At 34.9% G+C, this 18,121-nt stretch overlaps 2 protein-coding genes across 2 annotated transcripts; both read left to right on the plus strand.

The window, feature by feature from the left end:
• Window positions 1–235: 235 nt before the first annotated feature.
• On the plus strand, window positions 236–1,414 carry LOC116202351 (calmodulin-binding protein 25-like). Its single transcript, XM_031533875.1, has one exon. It carries the CDS (start codon window positions 453–455, stop codon window positions 1,095–1,097), a length of 645 nt encoding a protein of 214 aa, XP_031389735.1. The 5' UTR covers window positions 236–452; the 3' UTR covers window positions 1,098–1,414.
• A 15,504-nt stretch (window positions 1,415–16,918) lies between these two features.
• Window positions 16,919–18,120, plus strand: LOC116204998 (50S ribosomal protein 5 alpha, chloroplastic). The gene is made up of 2 exons (XM_031537404.1): window positions 16,919–17,143; window positions 17,578–18,120. Exons 1-2 carry the CDS (start codon window positions 17,053–17,055, stop codon window positions 17,928–17,930), a joined length of 444 nt encoding a protein of 147 aa, XP_031393264.1. The 5' UTR covers window positions 16,919–17,052; the 3' UTR covers window positions 17,931–18,120.
• Window position 18,121: the final 1 nt, after the last annotated feature.

Consider the following 18,121-nt stretch of genomic DNA (forward strand, 5'->3'; position numbering starts at 1 on the left):
CGCGGGGAAAGAGTGAAGCCGACGTGTGTCACCCCTTAAGGAAACAAGCTCTTTCTTAACCTCCAACATTTGTCCTGCTCCCGGGTGCATGCGCCCCATCTCTCATACCTCAGCACTAGGTCCTACTGGTCTACTATGTGGGATAGACAGATGGCGCATACACCCGGTGTACCTTCAATTTCTAGTCCTGCGTCGCCGCCTTATATAAACCGTGCCCACCTCCGCGTCGTTCTTTACTATTTCTGCTCTTTCTCTCTTTCTCCCCCCTCCAACTCTCTCTGTCCATCCACAGAGCCGGCCGGAGTCTTAACTGTACTGAATTCACAGTCTTCCCCAACGACCGTTGCCGGAGCATCACCGTTCCCGGCGTCTCATCCGTCCGATTACCTACCACTCCATCGATTTCCCGGCCCAATTGGCCCATCACTCAACAATCAAGCTAAGAGCTGAGGATGGCATCGTCGGATCACATGGCGAGTGTCGACCCGTGGGCCCAGATCCGACCCGCCTTCCTCGACCCGTGGTTCGCCGACCTCTTCTCCCGCGACACCGATTCCTTCACCAAAGCCCTCCTCAAGTCCGACGACCACCCGCTCTCTCCCTTCCCGTCCGCCCAGCCCGAGGCAGCTCCGACGCGTGCAGCCTCGAGCGTCTCGGCCTCGTCCGACCCCGATTCGGCCTCGAAGCGCCCCCACAACCCGATCCCCTCGGCCCCGCGGGGCAGGGTCTCGAAGCGGAAGTCGCGCGCCTCGAAGCGGTCTCAGACGACCTTCATAACAGCTGACGCGGCCAACTTCCGGCAGATGGTGCAGCAGGTCACGGGCGTCAGGTTCGTCGGCGCCCAGCCGCCGGTGCTGAAGCCGGAGCCCCAGAGACCCACTGGCCGCCAGCTGCCACCAGGCGCGGACGGCGGCTGCCTGCCGACTCTCGACGCGGTGGCGTGGCTTCAGAACCTGGGAGGAGCAGTCCGGCAGGAGGGGCCGGTGCCTCTCATTGCGGCTCCTAGTCCGGGGGCGGCCGACGGCGGAGTGGCCGGTGTCCTGAGTTTTGACTCGGCCGGGTGCTTTCCCACTCTGGAGTCGTGGAAAGCCATTTGACGATTATTTTGCAATTTCATTTATTTAGTTTATATTTTTATTTATAAGTATATTTAGCTTATATGGATGTATGTATAAATATATATATATATATGTAATTTTTTCCTTTGATCTTTTTTTATTTGTATAAATAGTCTTATCATGTGGGAGAATTTGTTAATACGGGGTGTAGCGTAATGTCGGGACTAATGGCTACGATCTATGCATGTTAGTCATTCTTGGCATTTTCTTTCACTTGATATTTTTATTTTCTTGTCCTAATATAAAATAGCATTGCACTAAAATCATATATAATAATTGAGTGTTTCTATACGTAACTCTCCGACTCCTACTCGTAATAAAGTGGTTTTGAGTTTAAATTTCATCGTGTTCTTTTTCGTGCATTTTCTCTCATGCTGTATTGGTAAATAATAAAAAAAAAATTACAAGTATTTTTTATTACCGAAAAAGAAAATTACAAGTATTTCCCGAAGATCATCAAAATCTGGATTCTCATGTTAGAAGGATTATTCTCGTGGATTCGTACATGGATTTTATATTGGCCATCTTTGACTGGGAGTCCAACTAGTTAAGATGCTTGTAAATGGATCCAAACACGATCAATCATCTAGAAATTGATTTATGTATACATGGGCCGAGCCAGAAATAAAATTTAAGGGGTAAATTAAAAGTTTTGAGACAAAAATCAAATGCTAAAATAATTCAGAGGGGCAATGGTGTTTTCTTAGGGGAAAAAGTTGAAAATTTTACAAATTTATATGTAAAATCTCCAATAAATGAAAAAGTCAGGGGCAATTGCCCCCTGAGCCTTAATGGCTCCGCCCCTATATATATATATATATATATAGAATAGGAAATCTTATAGTGCAATTATTAAAAGTATAATACGTTGTAATTACGTATTTTACTAAAAATTTAAGTAATCTTTTTTCAAAATTCGTATAAGTTGCTGATATTTTAAAAATAACTGTTCAAACTTCATATATCTACTGACATTGCAAATAATTTATAAGTAATTTCTCACAGTTAATTTTTTAAAACGCATATAACTTACTTAAAACACTAACTTAATATTGAATTATTTTACTATCATCGTAACTAATTTATCTTGTATATATAATATCGTCATTTTAAATAATTGCATCTTAAATCTTTCCCTGATATTGAAATTGGACCCAGAAAAAATGAAATGGTCCAATCATCGCTGTTTATCATCCTTTCGCTCCAAAGATAACTTTGCACGTGGAATTCACAAGCAACTCAGTTGGCAAATCATCCCATCTGCCCACATAATGTTAAGTGAAAAATAAAAGAAAAACTTTGATAATTGTCAAATACCTATCTCCACCTAAAAGTTAACTATCGAAAAGAATCTATCACCCATACTTTGCACGATCAACGACCAAGAACTTACCAACGAGTCTCTGGTCATGATAACAAGTTGGGTTTTCTACCATTCCCTAAGATTAAGATTATATGCCCGACTTTAAGCCACGATGACCCATTTGAACTTTCAGTTTGAATATTTAATATTTTAATTTAAGTATTTAGTAAATACTCTTCATACGAATAGTAAAAATACTAAGCTTGCTTTTGGTTTTCAAGTTGAATCGTGATCCAACTCAACTTGATTTTATGCAATGATTATAAGAATGTGTTTTGATTTAGAGTTGAGTTAAATTGAGTTTTGATTTTAATTAGTTTGTAATAATTGTATTGTTGAATTATGAAAAAAATATGAAAAAATAATGAATAGCTAAGATAAAATAATAATTAAGTAATGAATGTGTTGTTGAATTATGAGAAAAAATGTCAAAAAGTAATGAATAGTTGAGATAAAGTAATGATTAAGTAATAATTGTTTTGTTGAATTGAATATAAGTGAAGTTGAATTGAGTTGAGTTAAAAATGGTACTTAAGTGTTGACAAATATATTGATGTGTAATGATATATATATATATATGTGAAACTAAATAGTAAATTATTATTAAAAAATTGAAATAAAAATTAGGAAAAAATAAGAAATTATAATTAAATGATAAAAAAGATAAAATAATAATGATTATATTGTTGAATTTAGGGAATAATAGAATTGAGTTGGGTAAAGTTGAATTATTATTCGAAAATAAACGGAATATTTGAACCGAAATATTACACATTTGAACCGTAAATAATAAATGTATCTCGATGACTTAGTGCCATGTTAGAATTTCCTAGATTATTTACTTGTATGTTGCATTGTTGCAGAGAACTACGTCTAAATTCAAGGAAGTCCCCGTAAGTGATCAGCCACAGTCTTCCACTATCAAACATGTATAATTCGATTTCCGAACGCTCATGGCATTTTCAATGCGTTTAAGGGTTCGATCATTTATGTATAATTCGATTTCTTGTACGGATCAAAAGGTCTAATTGCCCTATGGGGAAAAAAAAAGACTAAAGCTAATTTCAAATGAATTCTAATAAAAAAATTCTATTTTTATTCTCCTTTTTATGGCCTTTTCTTTTCTTTTCTTTTCTTTCCAACTTCACATTTGCTGATCCACTGGGCATCTTAATTAAGCTCATACAATGAAAGGTCGCCGAAGTTTGATCAAGTCAAAAAGTCATAGAAAAGGCTATTGCGATGAGTCAGTCATGCAATGAGGTTAGGTGATATAATAGGCCACAGGCTGACTCAAGTCTTCGTATTCCTTTCAAATCCTTTTTATTAATTAAAACCAAGTACAGGTCCCCACTCTCGATATTTTTGAAATTTCTATTTAATTTATGTAAAAACTTTTTTTTTTAAAAATTACTCTTGATATTTGTTCGTGATTGAAAAATCTGTTTATTTTTCGGGAAAATATTTAATATTTTGACATCGAGAATTTTGTTTAATATTTCAATAAAATAATTAATTTTAATTAATCATTATGATCGAATAGTTAAAGAGCCACACAATCACATGCTAAATATATCAAGAAAAGGCTTATGTAACACTTAATTACTTGTAACGCTCGCCGACTATCATATATTATAATAAATAATGGATGCCAATAAGGGTTAGAAGTTATAATCGATGCCCAAAATGGCAATGATAAATAAGAAGAACATCGTAGATCCATCGATTAATATAGTACAGCTCTTTCCTCCCTTTTCATTTGATTCCCTTTCATCCAAATAGGCAGTAACAATTACTATAGACGTCATGAGTGTTACATTCCTTCGCATTCTACCGGTATCCATCCCAAGGCTTCCTTCATGAGTGCTACATTTATTTGCGTTCTGCTGGTATCCATCCCAAGGCTTCCTTCTCACGTCCTTGTTTGGTTCAATCACGTGCATCGCAATAATATAACGATGTTCCGTTAATGAAGAAAATCGGTTAAAAAGAAAAGGAGGGATGAAGTTGAGCAATTGCATTAAATAATTCCTTCAATCTCATGTTCGTGAGTCGTGAATCAATCTCATGTTCGTGAGTCGTGAATCCTAAACCATCACATGTTATGATTCAAGCGACACCAACTACCGTCACCAAATTCAGAATTTCTCCCAAGATTGAAACACTAATTAAGTCAATTAAAGGATTGATTATTTCCCAAAAAGATTAACTAATTAAAGGATGACAAGGATCAGTCCAAGATATATATGCGAGGGGAGGATATCGATACATACGACAACGACAAGATCCCTTCTTGCGTGGTTCGCAGGAAGTCTTGCGAGATGGGTGGCACCAAATTGGCCATGTCCCTCTCAAACATATGAGACACAAAAACCAATTAGGGTTTTTATATATTAATTATTTATTAATATTGATCTGATCTTTACTTGTTCCTGCAAGAAAACTAAAGGGACCCCCTGTCCCCACTCGTGATTACAACTCAATGAGTCATTTTCTCCAGCATTAAGAAAATACATATGTATTTATAATATATATATATATATATATGAATGTATATAAATTTGTTTGCATGCAGATTCTCCTCTACCTTAAGGAAATAAGAAGAACAAATTCAATCCAACGTGGGTTAATAAGGATTCGATGCTTATTTACTTCGAATAAAGTTTTAGATTTCAATTTTGTAAATAAAAAGAAATTACGATTGGAAGAATTTTATTTCATGATAGGTCAATTCGGCTTGAACTGCATCGGTCGAGATATATTGGAATTTTGAATATTAACAATGCTATTGCAGGCATTGCTATTGTAGTGCAGCACGATATATAAGATCTCCATCTTTACTCAATGAGTTACAGCAGCAGTGCTATTATAGGCATTGAAGTTCCGAATCAAAAACACGTACAAAAGGGATCAGAGATGTTCGTGATTCACATGCAAATTGATGTTCGTGATCTTCAATAACAATTCATTTCGTAACAATTTAAGCTATTTCATGCTGAGCATAAAAGACAAACGGCGATTAAAAGATCATTCTACGGGTGTTTCCGTCGCACCAAAAGAAGATAACGAAAACTGATCTTTATGTAGCTTCCAAACGTGAGATTCACGTATAATTGTTTTTTATTGGAATAGTTGACTCAATCAACCGGCAAATAAAATTTCGAAAACTCAAATTGATTGATATAAGAGACAAAATTGATGTTGATGCAAGGGATATAATAACATAATATCAAAAGAAATATATACATATACATAATTACACATATATATTAATGTTTCCCGCTTCTTTGCGGTGACAAGACGGCACTTGGGCATCTCCCACAGTCAACAGCTCATCAAGCCAGGGATTATTTTACAATATTATTGGTAATTTTTCCGATTATATTAAAGATATTTTTAGTATATTATTGTTAGTTAAGATTGATTCCGTACAAACATAGCTTTAATCCTCTTTTACGAGGGGTTAGCTAGACCGCACGGTCCGTTTGGGAGTGCCCTACTACATAATTTTTTTTTCTTCTCATTATCAAATTTGGCAATTATAGTCGTGGTTTGTTCAAACGGATTGGCCGATGGCTATAAAAATTGTTTTAGATGATAAGTACTTATAAAAATTGCTTTTGTTGGATTGTATAATTCGTTTGGGAGCAGTTCTATTTCCTCTGAATTCGGCATAGCTATCGATAGGGGGCAAAAAAGAACTAGGCATAGCTGGATCTCCCTAAGTGTCATGCCTATTAATATCATTAACAGCAAAGGCATTTTCCTAGGCAGAGAGATTCGGAATATGCCAAATAGGAGGAATGATCATTTCTCTTTGTTTAGTAATGTCGTGTTACAATAATTACTTTTTGTTTTTGATTTGGCAAATGTAATCGTGATTTACTCTAAGCAGTTGACAGGTAATTTCAAAAACTACCTATAACAAGCACCTTAACTGGTGATTGAGCATCAACATCTATTCAACTGTTCTAAATTAGTAATTTACAAATACCGTAGTCATTTCTCTTAAAATAAGCAGCTGTTTTTGCACAATTTTACTGCTCTACCTTTTCCTTAGCATAGTCATTTCTTAGCATAACAATCATCTACAAAAGCACAGTTTACCAACTGTATCATATTTCGTTATGTATAAATATTTTCACCCTTGAGAATTGTATGAACTTTGAGCCTCGAAAACTTGTGCCACTTTTGACAATCAGAGAATTTTTCACATGCTCTGTCTATTATAATTTCAAATATTCGCGATAGTTAGTCCGATAGAATCCAATGGCCCGGGTGAGGGCATCATTGACTGACTAGTAAAGGGTCAACTGTAACATCACCCATGACAACAGCTAGAGCCATATTAATTTCTTAATTTAACGTCAATTATAAGTTGGGACTTTCCTCTTCTTCTTTTTTTTGGTGGGACTTGGGAGCTTTTATAGGGGTGGGCATGGTTCAGTTAAAAAAACATGTCAAACCAAATCAAACTGGTTCGATTCCATTCGAAAGTATAAGCCCTGATTGTAACTACTTTATTAGAAAATAAAATTTGAACCAAATATTAATACCATTTTTTCTTATTCACTTAACCAGTATTAGATAGAGAGATGCGAGAAAATTTTTCACAGCATTTAGATAAACTCATTAGACACACACGTATGTAGGAGTTACATGATATTAGTGCATGCGATTAATATGCATATGTAACAAAATGAGCATGCCAGAATACACATAAAGTACTGTAATATTTTTTTCTACCAAGTAACCGATTAAATGAATTTTCTAAAAAATATTAAACCTGGAGATTAATGAATGGGTTGGCTCTATTTGAGGCAACTCTTAGAATTTTTCAGTTTTATTTTTCAATTTCTTTTTTTTTTAGTTATTATGATTAGTCTAGTGGATTTTATTTCATATTATTTAAATTGTTATCTTTATAAAAATTATTTAATTAAAACTGTTTGGTTCGATGAACCATGGTTAACCAAATTGAATATAATAAAATCATTAACTGAACAGCTTATTTGCCAAAAAAGTCGTATTGAATCAGAACTGATTCGAGATGTTCGGTTCTTTCTTATTCGACTTGATTCAGTTCAACAATTTGATTCTTAAACTATTTAGAGGTCCATAGTTACACTATAAAATGAAATCCTCGGAGTTATTCTCTTGAATACGGGTGCAAGGATCGGAATTTTTAATCAACAAACCAAATTGTACAGAGCCAGGACATGGACAAAATTTCCACCAATACGTAGGGTTATTTTTTGAAACAATTTCTTCGAAAATTAAATAATTTGTTCAGTTCAATATTAGGGGAAAAACAAAATCTTTGGCAATCCTTTTAAGGGCAAAGGTTGAGGTTGTTGACCATAAGAACCATCTTAATTATGAGAGGAATAGTCAATCGAAAAGGAAGTATCCGTTAACTGATGGTTTGTGTCCTGTTCGTAGCTACGTCATGCCTGCATTGCACCCTCGTCATACATACATATATATATATATATATATATGTATATATATATATATCCGTCTATTAATTTGGAAATTTTCGATTTTTAGGTAAAGTACCCCTACAAGATCACCTAATAAAAGATGACCCAGACCATTTGATACAGAAATAAGAGATCGAAACTCAAAAAAAATAGAAACAACTCTACGAGTAAGTCAATCAGCACAAAATTTCCTTCTCGAAAGGTGTGCTGCACAATCACGTTCCAATCGTTGGCGAGGAGTTCCTAGATACCGATCACAAGATGATGAAGAGAGATCGAACATCTAATAGAACTTGTGATGAGTCCTTTCACAGCCAAGGAGTCGATCTCCAGAATTAGGCGTCGACAACCGATAGACTATGCAAGTATTAAGTCGGATAAAACTCCTCAAAGCTTAGCTGTATTTATAGGTGGAGACTCAAGATTCTATATTTATAGGTATATGGCACACTTCACATATATCGAAGAGTTCTTTTCAATTATCGATAAAATTTTTAATTTTTAAAAAATTAATTATGTATTATTACATACAAATAATATGGACACATAACTAAAAATACGTCGAATATGACTAAACAAAACATAATGTAAGTTCGTTGTACTAAAACCGAAAGTTCAATGCAGCGTGGAGCTGCATGTTTATGATTTTGCTTATGTGGCATTTTGTCGTCTACGTGCCTCGACTTTTATATATTACAATTGATTAATTGATTAGACATATAGCACTAAAACATAATTATTATATGCATTAACTTTAAGAACTTACCGTAAAATATAAAGATTAAAAATAAATATTTCAAATAATAAGTACATGATTATACAATTATTTCATAAAGACTATTTGAACAAAAGATGAGACAAATTTATATTGAAACTAAATATATGTGATAACTCTGTATAACAATATATATAGTAAAACAAACCATATGTGTAATAAATATCATAATAAATTCTATTAATATTAAAAAATAATTTTAATATGTCTATAAATATAAAAAATAAGTACTCAATTGGTTTTAATATAATTTCTATGACAAGATAATTATTTTTTACTAAAGTTTATAAGATAATAAAGGGTGATGCTACCACGGTTGGATCGAAAAATAACTATTATGGTTGTTTTTCTTTTCAATCTTTGGATATAATTAGGTAAGATCCAGGACATACACGTATCCAAATTATTTTTATATAAATATTCACTCCTCAATCTTTTCATAAATCAATCTTTCATAAAAAAGCGATATTATCACTATTGGCTCGAAAAACAACTACCACATGTGTTTTTCTTTTCAACTGTTGCATAGAATTAAGTAAGATCCAAGCCGTACACGTGTCCAAATTGTTTTTACATAAATATTCACTCCTTAATCTTTGACTTTCGATATTTTTTACCACGCATCTTCTCAAAAAGGCCTAACCGCGCCCATAAACGAGTCAAATCTGGTTCGACATTAAACCGGACCCAATCGATCGATTCAATACATTAATAAATAATAACCAATTTACACTTTTTAGAAAAAAGAAATGACAAAAAAACAATTTAGCACCAAATCGTCCTCTTGTTCAATTTTCCGCTCCCAAAATCATAGCACACCTTGCAAAATTGCAAATCAAATAAAAAAAATCAATATTCAATCGTTTAGGTTGATGATCATCTCTGACGCCTTCAATCGATTCAATATTCAATTGATTCAAGCCGTTGTCGACCCGCACCTCTCCTCCCCGCAGCCACGCCTCCCATCTCCGGCTCTCTGATTTCTTCCCATCAAGCCGTCTCCGACCCGCGCCTCTCCTTCCCGCGTCAACACCTCCCATTAATCAATTAAATCCTAAAAATTAAAAATCTAGCCCTAAAACCTTGAAAAGCCGTTCGGTCCCCGATTCAATTCACCCTCCTGATTGATTAATCAAACTGATTAAACCCCCCGACAATCTGAAGTCAACTAAACCAATTTAGCCTCTTAGCCATTCAATTGCAACTTTAATCCCATTCGGCTAAACTAACATAGTCCAATACCCAACCTAGTTCTATTCATCTTCGGTCAATTACTTAATTAATCCCTTCAATCAACTCTGGTAAACTCAACCAAATTATTACTAAGTATTTAATCAGCCATGAGGAAAGATTCAGTCGGAAGTTCTATTGTAACAATTCAACATCTAAGATGGGATGCATGGCCGTGGGGAGGAGTGGTGTGGGTCTGCAACGGCTTGAATCGATTGAATGTTGAATTGATAGAAGGCGTCGGAGGCGATCCCAGGCTGAATCGATTGAATGTTGATTTTTTGGGACTTGGGAGCTTTTATTGAGGTGGGCATGGTTCAGTTCAAAAAACGTGCCAAACCAAATCAAACTGGCTCAATTCCATTCCGAGGTATAAGCCCTGATTGTAACTACTTCATTAGAAAATAAAATTTCAACCAAATATTAATACCAGTTTTTCTTATTCACTTAACCAGAATTAGATAGGGAGATGCGAGAAAATTTTTCACAGCATTTAGATTAACTCATTAGACACACACATATGTAGGAGTTACATGATATTAGTGCATGCGATTAATATGCATACGTAACAAAATGAGCATGCCAGATTACACATAAAGTACTGTAATAATTTTTTCTACCAATTAAACGATTAAATGAATTTTCTAAAAAATATTAAACCTGGATATTAATAAATGGGTTGGCTCTATTGAGGCAACTCTTAGAACTTTGTTGTTTTATTTTTCAATTTCTTTTTTTAAGTTATTATAATTAGTCTAGGGAATTTTATTTTATTTAAATTGTTATCTTTAGAAAAATTATTTAATTAAAACTGTTTGGTTCGATGAACCATGGTTAACCAAAGTGAATATAATAAAATCATTAACCGAACTGCATATTTTCCAAAAAGATTGCATTGAATCAGAACTGATTCGAGATGTTCGGTTCTTTCTTATTCGACTTGATTCAATATAAAAATTTGATTCTTAAACTATATAGAGGTCCACAATTGCACGGTAAAATGAAATCCTCGGAGTTATTCTCTTGAACGCGGGTGCAAAGTTCGAAATTTTTAATCAACAAACCAAATTGTACAGAGCCGGGACATGAACAAAATTTCCACCTATACGTAGGGTTAATTTTTGAAACAATTTCTTCGAAAATTAAATAATTTGTTCAGTTCAATAGTAGGAAAAAAAAAAAAAGATCTTTAGCAATCCTTTTAAGGGCAAAGGCTGAGGAATAGTCAATCGAAAAGGAAGTATCCGTTAACTGATGGTTTGTGTCCTGTTCGTAGCTACGTCATGCCTGCATTGCACCCTCGTCATACATACATACATACATACATACATACATACATATATCCGTCTATTAATTTGGAAATTTTCAAATTTTTGGTAAATGATCAATGCTCAAAATTAAAAGCGAGGTAAGGTACCCTTACAAAATCACCTAATAAAAAAGATAAACATTCTGTACTGAAATAAGAGATTGAAACCCAAAGAAAATAGAAACAGGTCTACGAGTAAGCCAATCAGCACAAAATTTCCTTACTGAAAGGTGTGCTGCACAATCACGTTCCAATCTTTGGCGAGAAGTTCCTAGATAACGATCACAAGCCGATGAAGAGAGATTGAACATCTAATAGAACCTATGATGAGTCCTTTCACAACCAAGGAGTCGATCTCCAAAATTAGGCATCGACAACCGATAGACCATGCGAGTCTTAAGCCGGATAAAATTCCCCAAAGTTCACCTATATTTATAGGTGGAGACTCAAGATTCTATATTTATAGGCATATGGCACACTTCACATATATCGAGAAATTATTTCTAATTATCGAGAAAACTTTTAATTTTTTTTAAAATTAATTATGTATTATTACATACAAATAATATGAACACATAACTAAAAATACGTCGACTATGACCAAACAAAACATAATATAAGTTCATTGTACTAAAACCGAAAGTTCAATGCAACGTGGAGCTGCATGTTTATGATTTTGCTTATATGGCATTTTGTCGTCTACGTGCCTCAACTTTTATATATTACAAATGATTAATTGATTAGACATATAGTACTAAAACAAATTATATTATTAATGCATTAACTTTACGAACTTACTGTAAAATATAAAGATTAAAATTAAATATTTCAAATAATAAGTACATGATTATACAATTATTTCATAAAGACTATTTGAACAAAAGATGAGACAAATTTGTATTGTACTATTTAAACTAAATATATGTGATAACTTTGTATGACAATATATATAGTAAAACAAACCATATGTGTAATAAATATCATAGTAAGTTCTATTAATATTAAAAGATTATTTTAATATGTCTATAAATATAAAAAAAATAAGTACTCAATTGGTGTTAATATAATTTCTATGACAAGATAATTATTTTTTACTAGAGTTTATAAGATAATTAAGGGTGATGATACCACGATTGACTCAAAAAATAATTACCATGGTTATTTTTCTTTTCAACCGTTGATAAAATTAGGTAAGATTCAGGCCATACACGTGTTCAAATTATTTTTACATAAATATTCACTCCTCAATCTTTAATAAAATGTGATATTATCACGGTTGGCTCGAAAAACAACTACCCTGGGTGTTTTTCTTTTCAACTGTTGGATAGAATTATGTAAGATCCAAATTGTACACATGTCCAAATTGTTTTTACATAAAGATTCACTGACTTCATCTTCTCGAGGAGGCCTAATTGCGCCCATAAACGAGTCAAATCTGGTTCAACATTAAACCGGACCCAATCAATCGATTCAATACATTAATAAATAAATAACCAATTTACACTTTCTAGAAAAAAACAAATGAAAAAAAAAACAATTTAGCACCAAATCGTCCTCTTGTTCAACTTTCCGCTCCCAAAAACATAGCACACCTTGCAAAATTGCAAATCAAATAAAAAAAATCAATATTCAATCGATTACGTAGATGATCACCTTCGACGCCTTCAATCGATTCAACATTTAATTGATTCAAGCCGTTGTCGACCCGGACCTCTCCTCCCCGCAGCCATGCCTCCCATCTCCGGCTCTCTGATTCCTTCCCATCAAGCCGTCTCCGACCCGCACCTCTCCTTCCCGCGCCTCTCCTTCCCGCGTGAACACCTCCCATTAATCAATTAAATCCTAAAAATTAAAAATCTAGCCCTAAAACCCTAAAAAGCCGTTCGGGCACGGATTTAATTCACCCTCCTAATTGATTAATCAAACTGATAAAACCCCCCGACAATCTGAAGTCAACTCAACCAATTTAGTTTCTTAGCCATTCAATTGCAACTTTAATCCCATTCGGCTAAACTAACATAGTCCAATACCCAACCTAGTTCTATTCATCTTCGGTCAATTACTTAATTAATCCCCTCAATCAACTCTGGTCAACTCAGCCAAATTATTACTAATCAGTCATGAGGAAAGATTCAGTCGGAAGTTCTATTGTAACAATTCAAGATCTGAGATGGGATGCGTGGCCGTGGGGAGGAGTGGTACAGGTGGCAACGGCTTGAATCGATAGAAGCCGTCGGAGGCGATCCCAAGTGGAATCGATTGAATGTTGAATATTTTATTTTTAGACCTTTGGTCTGATTTGCAATTTTCAGAATTTTATTGGGTTTTTGGGAGGAGAAAGTCGAAAAAGACGACGATAGAGCTAAATTTTTTTATTTTTCCTAAAAAGTATAAAATTGTTATTTAATTTATTGAATCAGTTGATTTAGTTCGATCTAATGTCGAACCGAATTCGACTTGTTCACATGCATGACTGAGCTTCGTCGAGAAATGCATAGTCAACAGTATAAAAAATCAAAGTATGAGTGCTGAATATTCAATTAAAAAGATTTCAAATACATGTACGGTTAACCCCCAAGGGTGAGCGCAAGTGGTTAGGACATGCGTACGCTTTGTGAGTAGTTCACAAAGATCAAAGGTTCAGATCCCCCTTGCGCGTAGCCCTTGGTGAGATCGCTCACACATGTACTTGCACTTGGACTTACATGGATCCACGGACTTGTGGGGTGCGTGTGGGCCAAGACAGAATAAACTCCTCATTATCAAAAAAAAAAATGTATACGGTTGAAATCTTGCTTTTACTAGCCAGCCGCTATAAAATCTCTAGATAATAAATTGATTACACATATATGGGACTTATCTATCTATCTATCCATAAAACATATAAACTTACATACTCTTGAGTAAGGTGAGGGAGAATATGAAAGTTTTTGGCACTCTCGCAAATTCATCATAGATTTAAGGGTTAATAACAAAAGAAATCACAAACATTTTACATTTTAACAATTCTAGCATGAACTTTTTTTCTTAACCTAAATGCACAAACTTTCAATGTGATAACAATTCCAGCACAACGTCAAATTATTCGCTAATTTGAATGAAATCCAGGCCACAGAGGACCCCGACAACCTTAATCGAGATGGGGGTGCTGGTCGGGGTCGTGGCTCCACCCGTCGGAATCGGGAGAATCCGAATTGAAGTCGAGACGAAAATTCATGATTTTGTAGATAATTGGGCTTTGCATTTATAAATTTTAATAAGAATTTTGTGGAATATATTTCAAAAATATTACGTAATGATGATTTGTAATATTTTTAATTGATATTTCATAAATTACATTTAAGAATTATTTTCAAGATTTTTATTTGTAATATTTTGTAAATTGAATTTACAAATTTTATAGTAATTAAATATTTCATCAAATATATAATAATAATAGAAGATAATTTAGAGTGCTTACTATATACCAAACCAAGTAGTGATTTTATCAACAATATATATGAAATAGTGGGTGAATAATAATCGTTTTACATATTAATATAATTATAGATTTGGGCTAGATAATAAGGACTAAATAGATTAAATGTATATGAATGACAATATGGAGTTAAAATTTTGCGTTGACTAAATGGTATTCTATCAATATGTAATACTTAACCCGCGTATAAGAATATTGACGTATAAGAGAAAAAAGCTTAATCCAACTAAAAAAGTGTGCCAAGTAATATAACCAACAATAATATAAGAAAATTTGGTCAAAAAATAAATGATATATAAAATATTATCTTATTAATTTCTTCTTTTATTATGAAGTTGAATTTTATCTTCTGTAATTATCAAGTTGAATTTTGTGCCAAATTAATAATAGTTAATAATCTATGCTTTGAAAAATGTTTTGAGTATTTATATAAATCAATGCAAGTATTAATGTAGGGAATACAAATAGCGGTTTAACCACGAGTTGAGGGCTTATCCAAATTGTTTATGTGTAACCTTTGTCGTAGCATGAATGGAAGACTCTTGTCGGAGTAGTTTAAATTTATATATATATATATATATAGATTTAACTATTTGATGCTCATTAATTAAGGTGATTAGTTTCAAATGATTGTTTTACTATTTAACTTTAAAGTAGAACTTATTGAAGATTATTATTTAAAATCTGAAATCAATAATTGATAAACATCATCGATTTTAACGAGAAAATTGGTGCTTAAAATTTTAAAAAATTACAATAAGAAATAATATAGAGATATATGAAGATGAATCCATGCAACCCACAGCATAAAAATCCTAGTAACTCAATAAAAGGAAGATAAATTTTTTTGTCTCTTGAAGTAACTCCAGAGATTGTTCTTGGAGTTGGAGGATAATTCTGCAACTTAGTCAAGACCCCATTTTGTCAATGGGATTGTAGATGCGGTAAAAACCTCTCTTTTTGGTTTGATTCAGGGCTTCCAATGGGTCCTCTTTATCACATAATATTGCTAAGGACGACTGAATTGTTTCCCCCGGATGCTTTGATCCGCAGGCAGTTGGTATTCAAAAGCTACGGGAAGGCATTAACCTTGCAGATCAAGATCGGGCAGTTCGATGTTTTATGCAATTCTAGACAGTACACTTCATAACCTTTTTGTTTTTTCTAAATTTTATAGCAATCATTTCATAATTTCTCAAATTTATTCATACCTGTTGGGATAATATTGAGAAAACAATGAAAGATTGAGATAAAACTGAAAAACTGTCAAAATATTGGGATAAAATTGACAAAGTATCTAAAAGTTATGATAAAACTAAGAAAAAACAAAAAAGTTGGGATATATGGTGTAATTTTTTCCTTATATTGAGACTCACACACTCTCCACGTCAGTTCCGTCAAGTAATTAACCCGTCACATCAGCATTTTCGTAAAAAATGTACGAAATTTTTACGGCGAAATAGATTTGAAACCAAACTATTAACGTTATGATGCCTCAGAAAAAAATCGGCGTTGGGATAAAAATAAGATAATATGTAAAGGTCGTGATACATGACGTTATTTTCCCATAAGAAAAGGACGGGGTACTTATATTATGCATTAACAATCACCAGTAGATTTTCTAATTTTGAACCTTTTATATTAGCCCCCTAAAACTTCCAAATGGATCCAAACAAGTCCCTCTATCCTTTTCTTTTCGTTAAATTAAATATACTCCAAGATTGTTATAAAGTACATCTAATTACCAGTCTCGATTTAGAAATCCACAGGGCATTGCTAACCCCAATAGCCTTAGGAATGTCTAATGTCAACTGCGCCTAGATAAACTTCACTTGTTGTCAATACCATGATCTCTCAATTGCGTATCGACTCACTTATCAGTCTTTGGCAGGGAACTCTCGCTTGAGGATGCCGAAAGTTGCCACTTGCTACTATTGATTGGCTCCTAAAATAAATGGTTTGCTCTAGCATCAATTAGCTCCAAAGGTGGATGAAATTCCTCACCCACGAAGCGAATTCGATAAGTTCTAAAAGTTGAGGGACTCAAATCACATCACACTGAAGCAGAAGGGAGGACTAAACAACAGAAAAGTGAAAAACGACCCCACCGTGGCCGAATGTAGCGTCGTTTTGGGGCCGGAAGCAAACTGAATAGATAACTGGAGGAGGAGGAGGAAGAAGGGAGGAGAGAGTCTTCGTTCAGCTTATCCACAACTGAGAGGAAGAAAAGCTTCCGATAATGCGGACGAAGCTTCACTAGTCGAGGAGGAAGAAGAAGAAGAAGAAGAAGAAGAATATGGCTCTCTTCTGCTGTCACCGCCCCCTCACGTCTCTCCCTTCGCCTTCCATCTGGCCATCTCCTCCTCTCGCCGTCGCTGCTGCCTCAGGTAAAGCTTTGATACTCAATCCATTTCACTTGTCAGATACCAATCTCCCTTCGCCGGGCAAAATGTTGGAAGGGAAAAGGACAGTGAGTTTGCAACTGTGTTATTAGGGCTTTTGATGTGTTGTGTATTCTGCTGTGCGATGCCCGCTTTACTATGCTTTTCGGTCAGTGACACTGATGTCGAAGCTGATTTTCTGTGAGGCATTTCATCGAACAGTTTTATCAGCGGGCGCCGTTCCTTAGTAAGTTCGCCCTGTTCTCTGTATTTAGAACAGTTCGTTTCGTGATGAGATGAGTTACCATATGAACTGGAAGTCGTTTTCCGCAAACTTTAGGGAATTTTTGCCGATGAAACGGAATCGTTTTCCATCGAAAAGGGATCCTTGATGGAAAGGAAAAGTCGAAAACCTAATCTCATCTGTTATTGTTTTTCAGTTTCTAGGTTGCCCATCAAACCCATTAACCTGCCTCCAACTTCCCTATCCCACTTTGCCCCTCTCTCAATCAGCAAAAGGGGCTGCTACCTTTCCATCAGAGCTGCTTCTGATGTCGACGGTGTGGGGCCCACAGCTGATGGTGCCGAGCCTCCACCGGAGAGCAAGGAGGAGGCCAAGCCCGTCGACAAGCTGCCTCTTGAGTCGAAGCTGCAGGAGAGGATGGAGCAGAAGATGAGGATGAAGATGGCAAAGAAGATCCGGCTACGGAGGAAGCGGCTCATGAGGAAGAGGCATATGAGGAAGAAGGGCCGGTGGCCGCCTTCAAAGATGAAGAAGTTGAAGAATGTGTGATCAAATCCTCTTCACCTCAATGGCCATTTCGAGTTCGACGGATTCATATTTTGGTTCATTCCCCGAGTTAGCACACTCTTGTCTGATGTAATGTTTTGTATTCAGTAAATTCGACCGTTTTCGAGATTTGTTATACCAATCAGATGAAGTGAGGCAATCTCCTTGATAAATCAAATGGGTAATTCAATCAC

Source organism: Punica granatum, chromosome 4, assembly GCF_007655135.1.
Source record: "Punica granatum isolate Tunisia-2019 chromosome 4, ASM765513v2, whole genome shotgun sequence".
NCBI lineage: Eukaryota > Viridiplantae > Streptophyta > Magnoliopsida > Myrtales > Lythraceae > Punica > Punica granatum.